This window comes from Leptodactylus fuscus, chromosome 2 (genome assembly GCF_031893055.1).
Source record: "Leptodactylus fuscus isolate aLepFus1 chromosome 2, aLepFus1.hap2, whole genome shotgun sequence".
Classification (NCBI taxonomy): domain Eukaryota; kingdom Metazoa; phylum Chordata; class Amphibia; order Anura; family Leptodactylidae; genus Leptodactylus; species Leptodactylus fuscus.
This window is the reverse complement of record NC_134266.1, coordinates 270,724,106-270,748,246: the sequence shown is the minus strand read 5'-3', so window position 1 is coordinate 270,748,246 and position 24,141 is coordinate 270,724,106. Positions and strand designations below refer to the sequence as shown.

The window sequence follows — 24,141 nt, the reverse complement described above, 5'->3', positions numbered from 1 at the left end:
GGGTTGTCCCATCACAAGGATCCTATCTATAGTTTATGTGGATATAAGACTCTTCCTAAATACATTGCTTTATCAAAACTGCTTTGTTTCAGTCCCTCAGTGACATAGCTCCCTGCTTTCAGGTGGTGGTGGGGGAGGAGCTGAATGCTGGGAGCAGCTCTGAGCCATGTATGTCTCTGCCACAGACAAGCAATGGAACTCCTCAGCAGTGGTGTTACTAGCAATGGCGGGGCCCCATGGCGCCGATGCCGAAGACCTCAACTGACCCCCTCCTATGTACAAGAATATAAGTACTATAATACTACTGCTATCTACAAGAACATAACAACAATAATACTGCCCCTATGTACAAGAATATAACTACTATAATACTACCTCCTATGTACAAGAATATAACTACTATAATACTGCTCCTATGTACAAGAATATAACTACTATAATACTACTCCTATGTACAAGAATATAACTACTATAATACTGCTCCTATATACAAGAATATAACTACTATAATACTACCTCCTATGTACAAGAATATAACTATTATAATACTGCTCCTATGTACAAGAATATAACTACTATAATACTGCTCCTATGTACAAGAATATAACTACTATAATACTGCTCCTATGTACAAGAATATAACTACTATAATACTACTCCTATGTACAAGAATATAACTACTATAATACTGCTCCTATGTACAAGAATATAACTACTATAATACTGCTCCTATGTACAAGAATATAACTACTATAATACTACTCCTATATACAAGAATATAACTACTATAATACTACTCCTATGTACAAGAATATAACTACTATAATACTGCTCCTATGTACAAGAATATAACTACTATAATACTGCTCCTATGTACAAGAATATAACTACTATAATACTGCTCCTATGTACAAGAATATAACTACTATAATACTACTCCTATATACAAGAATATAACTACTATAATACTACTCCTATGTACAAGAATATAACTACTATAATACTACTCCTATGTACAAGAATATAACTACTATAATACTACTCCTATGTACAAGAATATAACTACTATAATACTGCTCCTATGTACAAGAATATAACTACTATAATACTGCTCCTATGTACAAGAATATAACTACTATAATACTGCCTCCTATGTACAAGAATATAACTACTATAATACTACTCCTATGTACAAGAATATAACTACTATAATACTGCTCCTATGTACAAGAATATAACTACTATAATACTGCTCCTATGTACAAGAATATAACTACTATAATACTACCTCCTATGTACAAGAATATAAGTACTATAATACTACTGCTATCTACAAGAACATAACAACAATAATACTGCCCCTATGTACAAGAATATAACTACTATAATACTACCTCCTATGTACAAGAATATAACTACTATAATACTGCTCCTATGTACAAGAATATAACTACTATAATACTACTCCTATGTACAAGAATATAACTACTATAATACTGCTCCTATATACAAGAATATAACTACTATAATACTACCTCCTATGTACAAGAATATAACTATTATAATACTGCTCCTATGTACAAGAATATAACTACTATAATACTGCTCCTATGTACAAGAATATAACTACTATAATACTGCTCCTATGTACAAGAATATAACTACTATAATACTACTCCTATGTACAAGAATATAACTACTATAATACTGCTCCTATGTACAAGAATATAACTACTATAATACTGCTCCTATGTACAAGAATATAACTACTATAATACTACTCCTATATACAAGAATATAACTACTATAATACTACTCCTATGTACAAGAATATAACTACTATAATACTGCTCCTATGTACAAGAATATAACTACTATAATACTGCTCCTATGTACAAGAATATAACTACTATAATACTGCTCCTATGTACAAGAATATAACTACTATAATACTACTCCTATATACAAGAATATAACTACTATAATACTACTCCTATGTACAAGAATATAACTACTATAATACTGCTCCTATGTACAAGAATATAACTACTATAATACTACTCCTATGTACAAGAATATAACTACTATAATACTGCTCCTATGTACAAGAATATAACTACTATAATACTGCTCCTATGTACAAGAATATAACTACTATAATACTGCCTCCTATGTACAAGAATATAACTACTATAATACTACTCCTATGTACAAGAATATAACTACTATAATACTGCTCCTATGTACAAGAATATAACTACTATAATACTGCTCCTATGTACAAGAATATAACTACTATAATACTGCTCCTATGTACAAGAATATAACTACTATAATACTGCTCCTATGTACAAGAATATAACTACTATAATACTACCTCCTATGTACAAGAATATAACTACTATAATACTGCTCCTATGTACAAGAATATAACTACTATAATACTGCTCCTATGTACAGGAATCTTTTTACAAACTGAAGTTTTGCTTTTGTTTCTTAGATTCTTCCTCCAGATATAGATAAATTATGGATAATCTTGATGGTCGGATCTTCTTGCTCTCAGGTTGTCCCTCTAGTTCACACGGAGATTATGGTGTTGGGGGAGGGGGCGGTTGTTACATCGTCTTCTCTATCCTGGACACCGTCCCATCAGTTCTTTACAGATAAATCTGACACCGCCACAGATCTGACCACTGGAGCCGCCGCTGTGTATAACTTTTATCTCCTCAACATCTGAAGTAACAATCTCTCCACTACGTCCTCTCATATAACCGCCATCTTCTTCTCCCAAAACCTTCTTAAATTGTCATAGAAGCAACAACACTCGGGTCAGTGTTTCCGATCTCATCCAATCAGATTGCTTCTTTCTCTAGAAACATAAAATCTCGCATCTGACACATTATCAGTGTCGATCTTCAGGTGTCTGACTGGACAATTGCCGGGAGCCTCCATTTTCTAGAGGGGCAGCAGAGGACATGACTCTTTGAAGTCTGACGTACAGTAAATGTTCAATGTTTATAGTCCATCAGAGACCATTAACCTCTTAATGATAGGAGCAACGCATGGCGGTATTATTTTTAATCTATTTCACCACTTTTGTATGATGAAACTATTTGTCACCCCTATGGCACGTTACATAAAGTAGTATAAGGTCAGGGACACACCAGGGTGTGTGTAGTGGGTTAGTGTGAGGGGACATGGTGTCGAGGTCCCCGGAATTTTGGTAAAAAATTAAGGGTTACACTTAGTTACCTGATTCTGATGGTAGTCTGCAGGCCGTGGGCGCCATTGTTTATTGCTATCACAAATGACATGTAGGTATTTTCTGGTCCATGCTGCAAGGGAATAAAACATAGTAGAATCCAAAAAAAAAAATTTTTCATGAAGTGGCTCATTATATATAAATTCACATACTTTAGCAGTAAAAGAAAAAAAAAAATTAATGTATAATAATAACAATTATAAGAATGTACCAAAAAAAGGACCATCTACAAAATTTCTTTTTCCTTAACATTTTAACAAAAGGAACCAGGGTTGGACTGGCCTGAAGAGGAACTGGTAAATCCCTTGGTGGCTTTAGTAGGCTCTACCGGACATCTACCTTTCTTTTTTAATAGACAGGGCAGGTCTGGTAAAGGGCATCAGGGGAAATGGTGTGGGGCCCACTGGAGATGTCCGGGGCCCCGCAGGACAGTGTGGGTGCCACTGTGGACCATATACTGTGTGGGGCCACTGTGCAGCATATTATACTTTGTGGGGACCATTGTGGAGCATATTATACTGTGTGGGGACCATTGTGGAGCATATTATACTGTGTAGGGGCCACTGTGGAGTATATTATACTGCGTGGGGTCACTGTGCAGCATATTATACTGTGTGGGGTCACTGTGCAGCATTATACAGCATTATCGTCTGCCCCAGTGTCATGCCGTTTCCCCCCTTCATCTGCCCCAGTGTCATGCCGTTTCCCCCTTCATCTGCCCCAGTGTCATGCTGTTCCCCCCCCCTTCATGTGCCCCAGTGTCATGCCGTTCCCCCCTTCATCTGCCCCAGTGTCATGCCGTTGCCCCCCTTCATCTGCCCCAGTGTCATGCCGTTCCCCCCCTTCATCTGCCTCAGTGTCATGCTGTTTCCCCCCTTCATCTGCCCCAGTGTCATGCCGTTTCCCCCTTCATCTGCCCCAGTGTCATGCCGTTTCCCCCCTTCATCTGCCCCAGTGTCATGCCGTTCCTCCCCCTTCAAATGCCCCAGTGTCATGCCGTTTCCCCCCCTTAATCTGCCCCAGTGTCATGCCATTTCCCCCCCCTTCATCTTCCCCAGTGTCATGCCGTTCCCCCCTCCCTTCATTTGCCCCGAGTTTCATGGGCCCCCTTCATTATGTTCCACCTCTAGAAACAATTCCACTGAGCCATTTTGCAAAATCGGAATGGTGTTAGTAAGATGTGATCTGATTACATGACCACATGGTAGACGCCTATTCTCCAAACTGTAAGGATGTTCTTAATAAAGAGGTTTCTGACCCCATTGGTTGATACTTACCTTCGGAGATCCCCGGTTTGCTATTAGCGATGGTTTGCTCAGATTTGTTCCATTCACTGTAATGCAGGGAGAATACATCCCCAGTGGTACGAAATACAGGACCAGTAGCAAGGCGATGTACAGACCAATGATCAGCACCTGATAGACTACAAAATAACCATAAATATTAAAAATAAAAAATAAAAAATGTACATTTTAACTTTTATTCTTGGCCTGAGGCTTTGGGCCTCTATTGTTTTCTATGGGAATGGATAACTTTTTAGGATGAGGAATGGCATTTAAAATAATGAAAACTACATACACTTTCTATCATCTGGTGGACACCCAGGGGACGGGCAGTGAGATAGTCAGGACCTATAAGTACCTGGGCGTGATCCTCAATAATAAACTAGACTGGGCCGATCACCTGGGGGCGCTGCACAGAAAGGGCCACAGCAGACTCTACCTGCTCAGGAGGCTGAGGGCCTTCGGAGTCCACGGGACACTTCTTAGGGCCTTCTTCAACTCTGTGGTTGCTTCAGCCATCTTTTTCGGTGTGGCCTGCTGGGGGAGCAGTATATCAACCAGGGACAGGAATAGACTGGACAGGCTGATCAGGAGGGCCAGCTCTGCCCTGGGGAGCCCCTTGGACCCAGTACAGGTGGTGGGTGACAGAAGGATACTGTCTGTGGTGACCTCCATGCGGGAGAACAAATCCCACCCCATGTATGGGACCTAGATGGGACTTGGCAGCACTGTAAGTGACCGTCTGCTTCACCCCAAGTGTGAGAAGGAGCTATCGCAGGTCCTTCCTTCCAACCACAGTCAGACTGTATAATCTACATCAGACCAAGTGGAGACACTCCGCACAGAGAACTAAATGATCCTGAGTCTTTCTTTTCTTCTTAGTTGCTATAACTCCTAGTATCTTTTTCTATCCGCTATTCTGCCTTTGCAACCAGAGAAATCAGTGGAAACAGTTGCAGCTTTCTGTCCTGCTTGGAGCAGCTAAAAGCTAAGTATAAAGCCAGTGTGGGAGCGTGCAAGTGTGCTTTGTTCCTAAGTGTGGTTTGGCCTAAGTGTGACTTAAGATTAAGTGACTTTAGATTCAGGGACTTTACAAGGAAAACCCTTTCACTCTTTATTTGAATTTGTTTGTTTTGCTGTAATATTCCCCGTCAGGTAAGATGAGCTCCATATTTACCAATGCTGTCCAGTGTGCATCTTGCTACATGTATGCTCTGCTTGAGCAGCCGCTTGTGAAAGATGCAAGCACATTGCACATTTGGAAGCCCAGATCATGGATCTAAATGGGCAAATTGAAACATTGCGATTAGAGATGAGCGAGTACTGTTGGGATCAGCCGATCCGAACAGCACGCTCGCATAGAAATGAATGGACGTAGCCGGTACGCGGGGGGTTAAGCGGCCGGCGCCATCAAAGCGGAAGTACCAGGTGCATCCATTCATTTCTATGGAGCATGCTGTTCGGATCGGCTGATCCAAACAGTACTCGCTCATCTCTAATTGCGATCCATTGATAACATGGAGAGGAGTTTGTTGCTCACAGAGCAGCAACTAGTTTGGGCAAGTACAGAGGGGGATGGTAGCATGGAGGTGCAGGAACTGGTGGCAGCTAGCTGGGTGACAGTTAGAAAGCAGCGGGGTAGAGGGAAGAGTGCCAGGGAGGTTAGTCCTGAACTGGCACACCCCAACAAGTTTGCTAAACTGGCAGATGAGGGGGATGTTAGTACAGGGGTAACACTGCTGCAGCATGACACTTCCTCTGAAAGCCAGGGGAATGTCTGCTCCAGTAAGAAGGGGGATAGGAGCGCAGAGAAGACTAGGCAGGTGCTGGTAGTGGCAGATTCAATTATTAGGGGAACAGATAGGGCAATCTGTCACAAAGCCCGGTGTGTTGCCTTCCTGGCACTCGAGTTCGACACAACGCAGATCCGGTTGACAGATTACTGGGTGGGGCTGGTGTGGATCCAACGGTCAGGGTGCACGTTGGCACAAATGACAAAGTTAGCGGTAGGTGGAAGGTCCTTAAAAATTATTTCAGGGATTTAGGGAGCAAGTTGAAGGCAAGGACATCCAGGGTAGTATTCTCAGAAATACTGCCTGTTCCACGAGCCACACAGGAAAGGCAGCGGGAGATTAGGGAGGTGAACAAGTGGCTCAAGAGTTGGTGTAGGAAGGAGGGGTTTGGGTTCCTGGAGAACTGGGCCAACTTTGCTGTGGGCTACAGGTTCTATGCTAGGGATGGGCTGCATCTCAATGGGGAAGGGGGAGAAGATGGCTAGACGGTTGGAGGAGTGTTTAAACTAGGTACTGGGGGGGAGGGTAACAGATATAGAGGGCAAACTTTACTGAACTTGAATTGTTTTGTAAAGAGGAAAGGTCCAAAATCCCTTCATCCAGGATCCAGGAACTGATTAAAAGCTACAGGGAGCGACTAGAGGCAAAAGGAGGAGCTACTAAATATTACTGGCACTTTTCTGTTGAGGTGCCCAGACTTTTGCACCGGTCAAATTTTGGTGTAATGCATATTGCACATTTTCTGTTAGTACAATAAACCTCATTTCAATCCTGAAATATTACTGTGTCCATCAGTTATTAGATATATCAAACTGACATGGCCTGGATGCCTTTCCTGTAGAGAAAAATATAACAGGTTATGGACTCTAGATTTTAAGGACACGTTGATCCAGGGTTTTATACTGACTGCCAGATTTGGAGTCGGGAAGGAATTTTTTCCCCTGAAATAGGGCAATTGGCACGAGCCTCATGGGGTTTTTTGCCTTCCCCTGGATCAACACTGTAGGGATTGTAGGGTTATAGGTTGGACTTGATGGGCTGATGTCTTTATCCAACCTCATCTACTATGTAATTATGTAACTACACTCACCGGCCACTTTATTAGGTACACCATGCTAGTAACGGGTTGGACCCCCTTTTGCCTTCAGAACTGCCTCAATTCTTCGTGGCATAGATACAACAAGGTGCTGGAAGCATTCCTCAGAGATTTTGGTCCATATTGACATGATGGCATCACACAGTTGCAGTCGCAGATTTGTCGGCTGCACATCCATGATGCGAATCTCCCGTTCCACCACATCCCAAAGATGCTCCTCTATTGGATTGAGATCTGGTGACTGTGGAGGCCATTGGAGTACAGTGAACTCATTGTCATGTTCAAGAAACCAGTCTGAGATGATTCCAGCTTTATGACATGGCATTGCATTATCCTGCTGAAAGTAGCCATCAGATGTTGGGTACATTGTGGTCATAAAGGGATGGACATGGTCAGCAACAATACTCAGGTAGGCTTTGGCGTTGCAACGATGCTCAATTGGTACCAAGGGGCCCAAAGAGTGCCAAGAAAATATTCCCCACACCATGACACCACCACCACCAGCCTGAACCGTTACCGATACAAGGCAGGATGGATCCCTGCTTTCATGTTGTTGACGCCAAATTCTGACCCTACCATCCGAATGTCGCAGCAGAAATCGAGACTCATCAGACCAGGCATCGTTTTTCCAATCTTCAATTGTCCAATTTCGATGAGCTTGTGCAAATTGTAGCCTCAGTTTCCTGTTCTTAGCTGAAAGGAGTGGCACCCGGTGTGGTCTTCTGCTGCTGTAGCCCATCTGTAGCCTCAAAGTTGGACGTACTGTGCGGCGTTCAGAGATGCTCTTCTGGCTACCTTGGTTGTAACGGGTGGCTATTTGAGTCACTGTTGCCTTTCTATCAGCTCGAACCAGTCTGGCCATTCTCCTCTGACCTCTGGCATCAACAACGCATTTCCGCCCACAGAACTGCCGCTCACTGGATGTTTTTTCTTTTTCGGACCATTCTCTGTAAACCCTAGAGATGGTTGTGCGTGAAAATCCCAGTAGATCAGCAGTTTCTGAAATACTCAGACCAGCCCTTCTGGCACCAACAACCATGCCACGTTCAAAGGCACTCAAATCACCTTTCTTCCCCATACTGATGCTCGGTTTGAACTGCAGGAGATTGTCTTGACCATGTCTACATGCCTAAATGCACTGAGTTGCCGCCATGTGATTGGCTGATTAGAAATTAAGTGTTAACGAGCAGTTGGACAGGTGTACCTAATAAAGTGGCCGGTGAGTGTATTCTGAGCTTGTATGTCTTCTTTCTTGTAATATATTACTGTATTATCCATGCTGCTGTAACACACTGAATTTCCCCATGGTGGGACTATTTTATCTTATCTCATCTTATCTAGGGCAGTCTCTGGGGTGATGTATGAAAACCAACCTACAAGTCGATTCCTCCCAGATAATAACACTTACCTTTCCATTTTATCCTAGCAAAATACAGAGCAACCGGCCAAGCCAAAACTGTCATTACTGCAAGAAAGCCGACATGAAGGTAGGGAGCTGTTATCTGCGGAGGAAACAAGTAGAGTGTAATCAGATTGCAGTCAGGGTGTAGTCAGGGTGTAGTCAGAGTGCAGTCAGAGTGTAGTCAGAGTGTAGTCAGAGTGCAGTCAGAGTGTAGTCAGAGTGCAGTCAGGGTGTAGTCAGAGTGCAGTCAGGGTGTAGTCAGAGTGCTGTAAGGGTGTAGTCAGAGTGCAGTCAGAGTGTAGTCAGAGTGCAGTCAGAGTATAGTCAGAGTGCAGTCAGGGTGTAGTCAGAGTGCTGTAAGGGTGTAGTCAGAGTGCAGTCAGAGTATAGTCAGAGTGCAGTCAGGGTGTAGTCAGAATGCAGTCAGATTGCAGTCAGAGTGCTGTAAGGGTGTAGTCAGAGTGCAGTCAGAGTGTAGTCAGATTACAGTCAGAGTATAGTCAGAGTGCAGTCAGGGTGTAGTCAGATTGCTGAGTGCAGTCAGGGTGTAGTCAGAGTGTAGTCAGATTGCAGAGTGCAGTCAGAGTGTAGTCAGATTGCAGAGTGCAGTCAGAGTGCAGCCAGGGTGTAGTCAGAGTGTAGTCAGATTGCAGAGTGCAGTCAGAGTGCAGCCAGGGTGTAGTCAGAGTGAAGTCAGAGTGTAGTCAGAGTGCAGAGTGTAGTCAGAGTGTAATCAGTGCAGTCAGAGTGTAGTCAGAGTGCAGTCAGAGTGCAGTCAGAGTGTAGTCAGAGTGCAGTCAGGGTGTAGTCAGAGTGCAGTCAGGGTGTAGTCAGAGTGCTGTAAGGGTGTAGTCAGAGTGCAGTCAGAGTGTAGTCAGCTCCCCTCATCAGCCACATGACAGTAAAGCACATATCACACTATAACTCTATATTAGTTTACGGCACACATTTCATGTTTCTAGTAGTTTACCATTCAAGAAAATGTTACTGTCATCCTTTATAATGTGAACTTTACCTGAAAAGACATGCGAACAGTCGTCCATTCGTTTCCCCATAAACTAGATAACGCAATGAGGCCGGCAATAAAGGAAATCAGGGCAACCAGAATCACACCCTGGGAAAGACAAAATGTAATGTCAGCGAAGGACTCAATCTCTGTTATCATTTTGCGCCAAAATCCATCTGTCAGCAGTCAGCACTAGGGGGAGCTAAAGAGATGTCTGTATACTGAGGCATACTGTCTGTATATGGAGATCAATATATGGACAGAAAGAAGTCAGCTCAAGAGCCCCCTCTAGTGGTATCTGCAGGCAGCCAGAATATTATTATGTAATTCTATATCTATGCAGAGGATTTGGAGCTCTGTATCAGAAATGATGGCGCTCTGACTCCTATAGAGATATATCAAAAGGTTACTCAGCATATAATGGGAGTGTAATGGCAATATTCACAATATGTTAGTGTTTCTATTACCATCATACATTACCTTGTGGATCCAGTGCAGGTGCAGCTGTTGACCCTCTGAGAGCAGACATAGTGCCAAAACCTAAAAAAAAAAGTTATCCATTAATACACTGAATGGAATAAAGTAAAGTGCAGCCACCACTAGGGGGAGCTCACTGCACATAGATTAACACAGCAAGTATACAACTCAAATCAGTAGATGTGTATGCAGTGAGCTCCCTCTAGTGGTGGCTGCAGGTAATTCCAATGACACTGACACAGCAAACAGGAGAAGCTCTTCATTGTTCGGCCCCTCCCACCAGGAGCCTCATACCGTTCTTTTGCCCGATCTATAGTGTGTGTGTGTCCATGGATGCTTTATCCAGACTCGATACACCAGTTACAAATGACAGCTGTCAGAAGTGTTAGTGATAAAGGCGGCCAAAGCAACAACTAAATTCGTGACCGGATTCATTGCGCCAAAAAGTACTGCGCTAAGTCCGACTTGTGAAAACACACCGATATCTTAACACACGACGCTTGTCAGTGTGTTTTGGGGAATCGCACTCCTTTCTCAAGTGATAATTACAGAGAAACAACCAAAGTATCCTAAGAGAGAACATATACAGGATCCATCTTTACTGATCCTGACTTACATCCTGGCAATGATGGAGGCGTCAGAGCTCAGATTTCCCAGCATGGCTTACATACTTAGTGTCTGCACAACAAGCTTAATTTTATATCTGATGTTTAAAAGGCAATTTTTGTTTTGTAACAGTTTACTGTGCAGTTTCGCTTTATATACTGTTGTCAATACTTGTTGACAGTTTCCAGGTACCAAATAAAACATAAAAACAAGTGTAAATAGTCTAATAGCTTACTAGAAGTTACATTTACTGAGTGTGTAGTATATACAGCATCTTGTCTACTAATAAGCACTGGAGAGATAATTCAGCACCCATACACTAGGAGACTTACCACTAATATCACTATATAGGTGACCACCAGGATTACCACCACGAGGATCAGCAATGACCACAGGAACCAGTTTCCCTGGCTGTTAAATGAGAACCTGTGGGGTGACCAAGGAAGAGATGGTTGATTTCCTACATAACAAACAGACTAAGAATGAAGCCCAACTCCAAATATTCCCAAAATATCATGCAGTGCTCCTAGGAACCTATCTATAAAACATAGTGTATGACACTGTCAGGGCTCCTAGGAACCTATCTATAAAACATAGTGTATGACACTGTCAGGGCTCCTAGGAACCTATCTATAATACATAGTGTATGACACTGTCAGGACTCCTAGGAACCTATCTATAATACATAGTGTATGACACTGTCAGGGCTCCTAGGAACCTATCTATAATACATAGTGTATGACACTGTCAGGACTCCTAGGAACCTATCTATAATACATAGTGTATGACACTGTCAGGGCTCCTAGGAACATATCTATAAAACATAGTGTATAACACTGTCAGGGCTCCTAGGAACCTATCTATAATACATAGTGTATGACACTGTCAGGGCTCCTAGGAACCTATCTATAATACATAGTGTATGACACTCTCAGGGTTCCTAGGAACCTATCTATAATACATAGTGTATAACACTGTCAGGGCTCCTAGGAACCTATCTATAATACATAGTGTATGACACTCTCAGGACTCCTAGGAACCTATCTATAATACATAGTGTATGTCACTGTCAGGGCTCCTAGGAACCTATCTATAATACATAGTGTATAACACTGTCAGGACTCCTAGGAACCTATCTATAATACATAGTGTATGACACTGTCAGGGCTCCTAGGAACCTATCTATAATACATAGTGTATGACACTGTCAGGGCTCCTAGGAACCTATCTATAATACATAGTGTATGACACTGTCAGGGCTCCTAGGAACCTATCTATAATACATAGTGTATGACACTGTCAGGGCTCCTAGGAACCTATCTATAATACATAGTGTATAACACTGTCAGGGCTCCTAGGAACCTATCTATAATACATAGTGTATAACACTGACAGGGCTCCTAGGAACCTATCTATAAAACATAGTGTATAACACTGTCAGGGCTCCTAGGAACCTATCTATAATACATAGTGTATGACACTGTCAGGACTCCTAGGAACCTATCTATAATACATAGTGTATGACACTGTCAGGGCTCCTAGGAACCTATCTATAATACATAGTGTATAACACTGTCAGGGTTCCTAGGAACCTATCTATAATACATAGTGTATGACACTGTCAGGGCTCCTAGGAACCTATCTATAATACATAGTGTATGACACTGTCAGGGCTCCTAGGAACCTATCTATAATACATAGTGTATGACACTGTCAGGGCTCCTAGGAACCTATCTATAATACATAGTGTATAACACTGTCAGGGCTCCTAGGAACCTATCTATAATACATAGTGTATAACACTGACAGGGCTCCTAGGAACCTATCTATAAAACATAGTGTATGACACTGTCAGGGCTCCTAGGAACCTATCTATAATACATAGTGTATGACACTGTCAGGACTCCTAGGAACCTATCTATAATACATAGTGTATGACACTGTCAGGACTCCTAGGAACCTATCTATAATACATAGTGTATAACACTGTCAGGACTCCTAGGAACCTATCTATAATACATAGTGTATAACACTGTCAGGGCTCCTAGGAACCTATCTATAATACATAGTGTATAACACTGTCAGGACTCCTAGGAACCTATCTATAATACATAGTGTATGACACTGTCAGGGCTGCTAGGAACCTATCTATAATACATAGTGTATGACACTGTCAGGGCTCCTAGACCTCAGAGTATAATGCGGCGGCCATTTTAGTTTGCCCAGGACATATTTGCTTTTGTTTTGTTTTTGTAAACAAATGAACAATTTGGAGTATTCAGGTCGCACCATCTCTAGACAGTATCTGTGAGAGTCACTTACCAGTCAAAGTCATGGTAGTCGTTCTTAAATTGTACCCAAAAGTACATGAAAACTAAAGCGACAAAGAAAGTCACAAGCAGGAGGATGAAGAACACGGACTCCAGCTAGAAAAAGACAGAGCTATAGATTATTATGACTGTCGTACAAATGTTCTACTAAAAGAGGCCTAAATACATTAATAAAAGCCTGAGGCTGCACTACTGAGAGATTCTTATGGCATCCACATCAGGTACAACGTTGTCACGTCACAAAGATGCAAATCAATCTCCATATCAATGTCCGCACATATATCATTGTTTGGAACTGATAGTGCTTGGGGGGGCCCGCGGTGTCACTTACTGATCCCGGCCCCTGCCAGGATCGGTAAGTAAATAGGGCCCTATTAAAAAAAAAAAAAAAAAACGCAGTGGTAGCGGCTGTCGCCGGGCCCCCTAATGTCCCGGGCCCTGTGGCAGCCGCTACCTCTGCTACCTCGGTAGTTACGCCACTGGACAGGGACTGGGGGTGGGTCAAGCATTAAGACTCAATGTTGTTCCGCTACCTTCCAGGTTTCAGCAGCATCATTGCTTAACAGGTAATTTCCTAACATTATGTGTGCAAACTTTTGATTTGCACTTTATAGTGGTGTTACGAGGGCACTGCCTAACTATAGAAGCCAGGGAGGCCCACAGGTTGCCCTTTTTGATCTCTTTTCTGACTTACTTTGCAGGCATTGTAAATTCATCCCCCCACACTCTCTGTCTAACTGGAGTGAGAAGATTTATGATACACAGCCTTCCACTGTCAGAGAGTAGAAGATAAATTAACCTTTTCCGCAAAACGTGTAAATCGGTCAACAGCGTGTAATCAAAGAGATTCTGGGGGGCACAAAAGTGGACAAAGTATGGAGCATATGTAAATGCAGATTTTCATGTGACTAGAGGAGATCTCATATGTGACTGTCCTTGGTCAGAGGCCTCCCGGATGCGTCTTACCCATTTGTAGCCACAATATCCAGGCTCGGTATAATGGTACCGTTTCCATCTGCAGCTGTAGAGGCCTATCAGGAGCGAGATGAACGACCTATGCTCGTAACGCTTCAGGAGGTATCTGCGCATATTCTTCAGCTTAACCAAACTCAACGGCCTCATTTGTGACTACTCACACCACCCTCATGCCTGCAACATAAAGACATATCAAATTGTGTGGTCTTTAAGGGATCAGGGATAACAATCTTTTTCTACCTACGCACATCCATAGAGTTACATGATAATAAGCTGACTACTTGTAGCCACCACTAGGGGGAGCTTACTGCATACAGAGTTAAACAGCTTGTGGTCAGTGGTGTAACTAGGAATGGCAGGGCCCCGTGGCGAACTTTTGACATGGGCCCCCCCTTCCTGACTGAGACTAAAGACCTCGACCAACTGACCTCCGCCGCATTCCTGCGCACTCTATTATGCCCCATAGTGGCCCCTACATACACCATTATGCCCCATAATGAACACCCATGAACAATTATTATACTCTGGAGTCTTTTCAGACCCCAGACTATAATAATTGGAGACCCTGAAAGTAACCGCTTTTTAATGCGTATAGGTTTCTGTTTGGGAGGTCCCAAGCCGACTCCACGAACGGAAACCTGATGTGAATCGGGCCTAAACATCACATTATAAAATACAATTCTAGTATGTATAATGGTAGACATGTATAGAAGCAAATACAGACAGATAGATAGATAGGAGATAGATAGATAGATAGATAGATAGATAGATAGATAGATAGATAGATAGATAAATAGGAGATAGATAGATAGATAGATAGATAGATAGATAAATAGGAGATAAATAGATAGATAGATAGATAGATAGATAGATAGATAGATAGATAGGAGATAGATGGATAGATAGGCGAAAGATTGATAGATAGGAGATAGATAGATAGATAGATAGATAGATAGATAGATAGATAGATAGGAGATAGATAGATAGATAGATAGATAGATAGATAGATAGATAGATAGATAGGAGATAGATAGATAGATAGATAGATAGATAGATAGATAGGAGAGAGATAGATAGATAGATAGATAGATAGATAGATAGATATGCTGTATATACTTAAACATATACACATCTACTCACACACATACATTCATATACAACATATACACACACCTATCTACACACATACAGGACTCACACAGTATATAAGACACATAATGTAAACACATATACACATCTATACAGATTTTATCCAAAAATATACTTACATGTGACTGTGTAGCTCTGTCTAGCAGTGACGAGAGCAGATACATCGCACAGGATGTCTCCCCTCACACTAAGGGCATCAACCAAGACCCTGAGGCCTGGTAGTGGGAGAAGTTCATGATGTTGAGGAGATGATGGAGGAAATTCCACTGGCTTTGGTTCTAGCTAATCCCAGGACTCCGGCCAGAGCCCCCGTTACCTCACCTGCTGTCCCACCTCCTGACATATGCGCCCATAGGCCTACTACTCTAGCTAAGCGTCAACATTTAAAAGTGGAGGAGGAGAAGGCTTATTCCTATAAACGGGCTGGTTGAGAGCCTAGATATGCCAGTGTCCAACTCTTCAGTGACCAGTTCAGATGAGGAGACTTCTGTGGCGGAATCCACTCTACCCACTGCTGATGGAACAAGGCTGGAGAATAGTCTGCATCCACAATGCTTTCTGTCAGTCTTGGCTTTTGAGATCCCCATTCCCAGGTCACCTCCTGAAACACACCGCCTTCTGCCATTTGCATGGACTTGAAGGAACAGAGATATTTGGATGACAACATCCCTGCAGATCCTGGTCCAGCACCCATTGTTCCTGCAATTGTTTCATCTGATCTGGCTGAATTTCCTGATGTTCCAGAGGCATCCAGGTCCCAGGGAACCACAAGAGGGAAACAACAAGTCTGATTGCTGATATGAGGAATTGGACAGCAGCCCACTGCCACAGTTCATCTTTATGTTCAACTATCCCCAATGGCTCCATCATTGGACACTCGCACCTGTGCCCTAGAGTCCCTTATGTTCCCGTTGAGGCCTTGGGATTAGACCCTCACGCACGTGTGCCTAAGGTACCAGTTTGATGACCATGTTCCCCTTTTCCTTGACCAAGCCAAGGCCAGAAGAAGACGTGTGAAGAGGCTGTTCCAGACGAAGATGGCAACGGCGCTGGAGAGTGCTCTTGCAGCATTGGGGATGCCCTCAAGTGCTGTGAGTGCTGGGGACCGCCCCCAGTGCTGCGAGAGAACTCATTTTCATACAGAAGAAAACCAGGATTTCTACCGAACGGCAACGCAGAGAAGACATCTAAAGGTAGCAGAAGAATAGCCTTTCTTAAGGCTATTCCTACGTGTTAGTCACACAAAATTGCATTTTAATGATAGGATCCCTTTAAGGCTCCCAGCGCTACCATAGTATTGCAACTACTGAAGCCTGCCTGCAGCAGGCTTCAATAGTTACATATCAAATCTGCCATAGACTGCAACACAGTAGTATTGTAGTCTATGGCACAGGTGATGTAAAGATCACATGTTCAAGCCCCCTAGGGGGGCAAAAACAAAGAAAAAAGTTTTTAAAAATATATATATAAAAAAAACCCTAAAAGTTTAAATCACTCCCCTTTCCCTAGATCACATACAAATAGAAATAAATAAAAGTAAAACCTAAACACACTAGGCATCCCCAAGTCCGACAACGCCCAAAGTAGTAAAGTATAAAAACATTTGTTCCGTACAGTAAACGCAGTAGCAGGAAGAAAAAACAATATGGCTGATTTGGTGTTTTTTTCACATAAGAAAATAGAGTAAAAAGTGATACAAAAAAACATACAGTCCCCATCGTGGTATCAATAAACACTAGCCCTGATCATTGGGATAGCAGCTCACAGGGCAATGTCACAATGTGCCCTACACGGACCCCTATCCAGCCCACCTATGACTCCTGCATCACATTGTTGCCCTATTATCCCTACGCGTTTCATCCTATAGTGACCGGGAATTATCAGGGACCTAAAGAGAACATGAACACACATTACAGTTACTGAGAGCAAATGATCTCCCAAACTAAGTGTCAAAAGAGTAAAACCGGTTCTACTTACACCAAATATATAGTGAAATCCTGCCGACCTGCAGAAGGTAAGAAGTGCCTCGGGTTCCTTTACAGTGCAATAGTTCCAGTGATGCTTCTGCCCAGTACTGTTATACGGCAGCCTCCTCACGTGTATATAAGGCCTCCGTGGCCCCGCCTACTATGACACGATATGGACAATATTTCCACGTCAGTCAGTATTTATGTAACCACCAGTATACAGAACCTGCAGACTGATAATGGAGGAAATAGCCAAAGCGAGAAAGACTTAAAGGGGAAGGAGAACAGAAACAATATATAGCTGATAATATCAGGGATGTCATATCACATTGGTGGGCCCAGTGCAAAGGTTTCATAAGTGGGACCCCCCCCCCCCCCATCAATACCACTTACACTTACCAGACCTACACAAATTATTATGCCCCCTCAGTGACCCACAAAAAGTATAATGTCCCTGCAGGGGCATCACAACATTAACCTCTTCTCTACCAGTGGCCCCTCAGACATAGCTAGCGGGGGGGAGGGGGGGCATCAGAGGGGCTACCCCAAGCCTACTGACTCGTTACCGCAGACACTGATCTAGTTAAAACCCATTCTTGTCTTGTAAACCGCAAGCCACATCAGGCCTGCGGTTTACAAGACACCGAGAGCAGACAAAACATGTCTGCTCTTGGGCACAGACCGACGCGATGACGGTCCTATGCATGGACCCTGCGCATGGAGAAGAAAAGGATAGACCATAAAGAAAATGATGCCTGGACAACCTCTTTAATGTACCACCCTAAGCCCCAGAGGTTGTCCAGCATCTATCTATCTATCTATCTATCTATCTATCTATCTATCTATCTATATATACTCACCTGTCCCAGCATTGTCCAGTCCTGCAGCTCTGCTGCCTTCTTTTGCAGGAATTCTGTGCTTGTAGTTATGTGTAGAACTGGACCGCACTGGGAGACACTGGGTACAGGAGAGGGTTTTATGTTTTTTTGGGGATTTTTATTAATTTTTTCACCTCCCCCGGCCTAATTAAAAAAAAAGTGTTTATCCTCTTTAATGTCCTCCACAGGATATTGGCCTCCATTATTGCCCCCCACCCCAATATAATGGCCAAATCAATGGTCCCCCACTTTATGAGGAAGGGAATAGCAAAGGGGACACTGTATGGCGGGTGGGGGAATAGTGAAGAGGACACTGTATGGCCCTTACAGTAGCCCCTTTAATAGTCTTCACCCCCCATAGTAGCATTAGGTAAGTACTTACCTGTCTGCTCCCCGGGCACACTACTTCTTGCTCCGGGTGCACTTATGCAACGTCTGCGCCCGGAGCAGGAGGCGCCAGGGAGCTGTCAGGTGAGTATTGGAGCTTAACTTTTAGGCCAAAGGCTGTGGCCTGTGGGCTATAAGCTTGTCAGTGGTAGAGCAGGAAGCCTGTGGCTTTCTGCTCTACTAGTAGGCCGAACTGGGTCAGCAGCAACAGTTCTCTACTGTTTTGTGATCTGGTTGTTAAAACCGGATTGCAAAACTGGGGAGAACCTGGCTGCATCGCTTACCTCTCCCTGCTCCTGCTCATGGCCTCTCCTCTTCCCTCCCCAGCCTAGACTCTGTGTGATGCAATGACATAATACGTGGGGCCCCATGAAGACTGAAGACGGATGAGGAGAAGTCTGGAGCAGGAGTGGGGAGAGATAAATAGGGACCATTACCACATCTCCATTGTCTACTAAAAAAAAAAGCAGTGGGGATCTGTTAGGGCCCCCTAAAGACACGGGGTCCACTGGGGGATACACCGCACCACAGTCCGGCCCTGTTCCTGGTTGCCCACTCTGTTTCATGTCTCCCACTGTTTTATGTCTCCCTCTAGTTTCCCCCACAGTTTCATCTTCCCCTCCACGTTGCCTTCATAGTTTCATGTCTCCCTCCAGTTGCCCCCACATTCTATAACAAAGAGAAATAAACTTAATACCTTTCTCTGTTCCCTTCTCTTCTTTCTCTACTCCCGGAGGCTTTAGGTGCAATATACGCAACGTCACCACATGATTCCTACTGCTCCCAAAACACCGGCAGCGGAATGGAGCCAAAGGCTCCTGCTTCACCATTGTACTCAACTCATCTGCAACCTGAGAAAACAGATGGTTGGAAGTGAGGACATACTGGGGCAGCTCAGACCCACTGCCCAAAATAGCACTCTAAATGGTGGACTGTGCCAAGGAGCCCCCCTCTACCATAGGGCCCAGAGCACATGCACTGTTTTCCCTATGGTTAAAGTGACCCTAACTAATAACACAGAGGTATTATATCATTGGTACATTAGTCCTTCACCTTTTTGCAAGGGGGCAAAGTTGGGGAAAGGAGAAGTGATCTATGGATGAGGCAAGAAGGGATAGATGTCTGATAAAGCAACATGACTGAAATTACTCTTTCAGGCCGTTCGTGAGACTGTACCGAGGCATCCACTTTGTCTCCCTCAGGGCTAGTTCCTAGATGCATCACTGCCCCCCTGTTGTGCTGTAAAGGAATCCGGTGCTTTCTTAACTTCTGCAAGTCAGCAGGATTTCACTGTAGATTTGGTTTAAGTACAACCGGTTTTACTCTTTTGACACTTGGTTTGGAAGATAAATTACGTATTGTATTTTTGTGTTCTCTCTAGATCCCCTAATAAGTCCTGACGACTACAGGACAAGGCACATGGGAATTAATAGGGCATCAACGGGGTGCAGGATTGGTACTGCCTTTGTTAGGGCAGGAGTCACATGTAAGCGGGATAGGGGTCAATGTGGAGCATATTAGGAATATTGCCCTGTGACCTGATCACCCATTGATCTAGCCTATGCCTGCCTGACTATAACCCCTCCATGCCATGAAGGTTATTACAGGTAAGACCCGGTTCACATCTGCGTTCATGTTTCCTTTTGGGGAGTCCGCTTATGGGCCAGATGGAAGCTGCAATCTCAATACTGATACCAGTGCTTATGGGCCCCCTAAGGTTCCTGGACCCGGTGCAACTGCACCCCCTCAAGTTATGTCCCTGATCACAGGCATTGTAAAACCTAGAAACTAAGTTTTGGTGTCATACAAAAGAAGAGATTCTCAACTTTCATACAATATTATAGATGTAGTTCTATACCGAAGATTTACAAAGATATCACTAGTTGAAAACACAGCCAGGATTGAAATATATATATGCTGAGTTGGGCTAGGCCATGGGGGAATCAGTGAATTCCACGGTGGGCCCCGAGCACGAAAATTATTACTCATTTTGCCAATGCAAATGCAGCCCGACCGTGGTTGGAGGACACGAGGAGGGGGCACAGCATGTATATATAACAGGCAGAAACAGTTTTTGCAGAGGTGGGAGACATATGCAGCTGTCATGATAACACGTGGTAGTTCCTTTGGTAGGTAATAGGATCTCATGTTCACAGCCGATAGTTCGATATCTTGCATCGGCACTATTGTTCCTTAAACACAAAAATCTTCCAAAAAGTGCCCCATCCTTCATCACAAGCCCTTCTCTTATCTTCTTACCACGTGTTCTACCGCCTGAAGAGGTCTGCAGCCAACCAAGTAGACAGGGAACTGCTCTTTTTCCATGCTTCTTTAACTCATGGGAGGATTGATGGAAGGTTCCTAGGCTGTAACAGAGTCCCACGTGTCCACAGTAAAAGAAAGAAATACCAGTTAGCCGACTGCAGGCATCTTCCACGCATAAGCAATAGACGCCAAAAACATTTCCTTGAAAGGAGAAGTCCGCAATTCCATTCAGGTTTCTCCTCCATGCTTTGTCTGCCCCCTATTTACCATGCATTCCTTAGTTCGTGGGGTAAGGCACATATACACAGGAAATTCCAACCGAGCAGGTATCTTCCACGCTTAAACAATAAACACAAAGAAAATAGTTGGCAGGATCTTCCATTATAGATAGCTAATTCATAGTGCTAGTTTGCTTGAGTAGAGGATTCTTGAAGATACAGACAAAAAGAGGAAAGATAAAGGTTGTTCTCAACTTAGTGCTCTGAGGGATGCTATTACTGATATGGGGTTCATAAGCAGGGACTATTATCTATAAGGTGGCGCTATAATAACTGATGAGGGGGTGCTAAAATCTATCATGCGGTACAAAGATGGTTAATTGAATTGTGTGTGGGCATAAGGGGCATGGTTGTTACTTTTCTACGGCAGAAAGGGGGCTTTATTAAAGGGGCTTCCACTGGAAATATGATGGTGCTGTTGGTATATCAGTATTTGAGGGCCCGCTTTTAATTTTTCCCAGGGGCACAGTTTGTCTAAAATTGACCCTGCTGACGAGCAAAAGGGTGACAAGGTTTAAAACTTGTGACTTTCCACTACAGCTTGGAACGTGAGACTACTGTCATTTTATAGACAAATATCTTGTGTATCTCACTATTGACTATTTAGCATATGATCAGTTCTGCAGATTCTTGTCATTGTTACGTTGTCATCGATGGCGGTGTCTGGGCCAAGAAAATTGCCAAAATGCATCATGTGAGAGCGAGGACAGATAGAAGAATAAGAAATAAAGTCCGTCCATCCATTCAAAAGCCAAGAGGTGGACGTCCAGGAAAAATATTGGAGTCAACAAGTCGGCTCATCACAAGGTCTATCAGCTTTGGTGGGACAAACACAGCAGTGGAGGAGACTTGTATGCTTAGTAATAGATCAGACACGTCCATGCAAGAACCATGCGACGCACGTTATACAAGTTGGAATGGTGGTCTGAAAAAAGGTGAAGAAGCCTTGACTTCAATATTGTCATAAGAGGCGTCAACTTGAGTTGGCAAAATAGTACAAAAGGTGGACAGTAGATTGGAAACAGACAATTTGGAGCGATGAGTTGAAAGTCAATAGACTGGGCTCCAATGGGTCTGGAACAAGTCAATAGACTAGGCTCCAATGGGTCTGGAACAAGTCAATAAACTGGGCTCCAATGAGTCTGGAACAAGTCAATAGACTGGGCTCCAATGAGTCTGGAACAAGTCAATAGACTGGGCTCCAATGAGTCTGGAACAAGTCAATAGACTGGGCTCCAATGAGTCTGGAACAAGTAAATAGACTGGGCTCCAATGAGTCTGGAACAAGTCAATAAACTGGGCTCCAATGGGTCTGGAACAAGTCAATAGACTGGGCTCCAATGAGTCTGGAACAAGTCAATAGACTGGGCTCCAATGAGTCTGGAACAAGTCAATAGACTGGGCTCCAATGAGTCTGGAACAAGTCAATAGACTGGGCTCCAATGAGTCTGGAACAAGTAAATAGACTGGGCTCCAATGAGTCTGGAACAAGTCAATAAACTGGGCTCCAATGGGTCTGGAACAAGTCAATAGACTGGGCTCCAATGAGTCTGGAACAATTCAATAGACTGGGCTCCAATGAGTCTGGAACAATTCAATAGACTGGGCTCCAATGAGTCTGGAACAAGTCAATAGACTGGGCTCCAATGAGTCTGGAACAAGTCAATAGACTGGGCTCCAATGGGTCTGGAACAAGTCAATAGACTGGGCTCCAATGAGTCTGGAACAAGTCAATAGACTGGGCTCCAATGAGTCTGGAACAAGTCAATAGGCTGGGCTCCAATGAGTCTGGAACAAGTCAATAGACTGGGCTCCAATGGGTCTGGAACAAGTCAATAGACTGGGCTCCAATGAGTCTGGAACAAGTCAATAGACTGGGCTCCAATAAGTCTGGAACAATTCAATAGACTGGGCTCCAATGAGTCTGTAACAAGTCAATAGACTGGGCTCCAATGAGTCTAACAAGTCAATAGACTAGGCTCCAATGAGTCTGTAACAAGTCAATAGACTGGGATCCAAAGAGTCTGGAACAAGTCAATAGACTGGGCTCCAATGAGTCTGGAACAAGTCAATAGACTGGGCTCCAATGGGTCTGGAACAAGTCAATAGACTGGGCTCCAATGAGTCTGGAACAAGTCAATAGACTGGGCTCCAATGAGTCTGGAACAAGTCAATAGGCTGGGCTCCAATGAGTCTGGAACAAGTCAATAGACTGGGCTCCAATGGGTCTGGAACAAGTCAATAGACTGGGCTCCAATGAGTCTGGAACAAGTCAATAGACTGGGCTCCAATAAGTCTGGAACAATTCAATAGACTGGGCTCCAATGAGTCTGTAACAAGTCAATAGACTGGGCTCCAATGAGTCTAACAAGTCAATAGACTAGGCTCCAATGAGTCTGTAACAAGTCAATAGACTGGGATCCAAAGAGTCTGGAACAAGTCAATACACTGGGCTCCAATGAGTCTGGAACAAGTCAATAGACTGGGCTCCAATGGGTCTGGAACAAGTCAATAGACTGGGCTCCAATGAGTCTGGAACAAGTCAATAGACTGGGCTCCAATGAGTCTGGAACAAGTCAATAGGCTGGGCTCCAATGAGTCTGGAACAAGTCAATAGACTGGGCTCCAATGGGTCTGGAACAAGTCAATAGACTGGGCTCCAATGAGTCTGGAACAAGTCAATAGACTGGGCTCCAATGAGTCTGGAACAATTCAATAGACTGGGCTCCAATGAGTCTGTAACAAGTCAATAGACTGGGCTCCAATGAATCTAACAAGTCAATAGACTAGGCTCCAATGAGTCTGGAACAAGTCAATAGACTGGGATCCAAAGAGTCTGGAACAAGTCAATACACTGGGCTCCAATGAGTCTGGAACAATTCAAGAGACTGGGCTCCAATGGGTCTGGAACAAGTCAATAGACTGGGCTCCAATGATTCTGGAACAAGTCAATAGACTGGGATCCAATGAGTCTGGAACAATTCAAT

At 43.5% G+C, this 24,141-nt stretch overlaps 3 protein-coding genes across 3 annotated transcripts in view; 1 reads left to right on the top strand and 2 right to left on the bottom strand.

Moving 5' to 3' along the window:
* The window catches only part of LOC142194136 (glycerophosphodiester phosphodiesterase domain-containing protein 5-like), a 49,787-nt gene extending 29,070 nt beyond the window's left edge, over nucleotides 1-20,717 (bottom strand). Inside the window, exons 1-9 of the mRNA XM_075263153.1 lie at nucleotides 20,703-20,717; nucleotides 14,222-14,383; nucleotides 13,248-13,351; nucleotides 11,258-11,351; nucleotides 10,323-10,382; nucleotides 9,852-9,950; nucleotides 8,843-8,936; nucleotides 4,540-4,685; nucleotides 3,253-3,335 (exon numbers count right to left, since the gene is read on the bottom strand). Of these exons, the coding sequence (XP_075119254.1) occupies nucleotides 3,253-3,335; nucleotides 4,540-4,685; nucleotides 8,843-8,936; nucleotides 9,852-9,950; nucleotides 10,323-10,382; nucleotides 11,258-11,351; nucleotides 13,248-13,351; nucleotides 14,222-14,383; nucleotides 20,703-20,717 (857 nt within the window). The remainder of the gene's footprint in view (nucleotides 1-3,252; nucleotides 3,336-4,539; nucleotides 4,686-8,842; nucleotides 8,937-9,851; nucleotides 9,951-10,322; nucleotides 10,383-11,257; nucleotides 11,352-13,247; nucleotides 13,352-14,221; nucleotides 14,384-20,702) is intronic.
* Nucleotides 1-24,141, bottom strand: part of LOC142194137 (glycerophosphodiester phosphodiesterase domain-containing protein 5-like) — a 227,434-nt gene that overhangs the window by 105,234 nt on the left and 98,059 nt on the right. The window lies entirely within an intron of this gene.
* Nucleotides 6,497-24,141, top strand: part of AAMDC (adipogenesis associated Mth938 domain containing) — a 215,401-nt gene continuing 197,756 nt past the window's right edge. The window contains exon 1 of the mRNA XM_075266257.1: nucleotides 6,497-6,502. The gene's annotated coding sequence lies outside the window, so the exon portion shown is untranslated. The remainder of the gene's footprint in view (nucleotides 6,503-24,141) is intronic.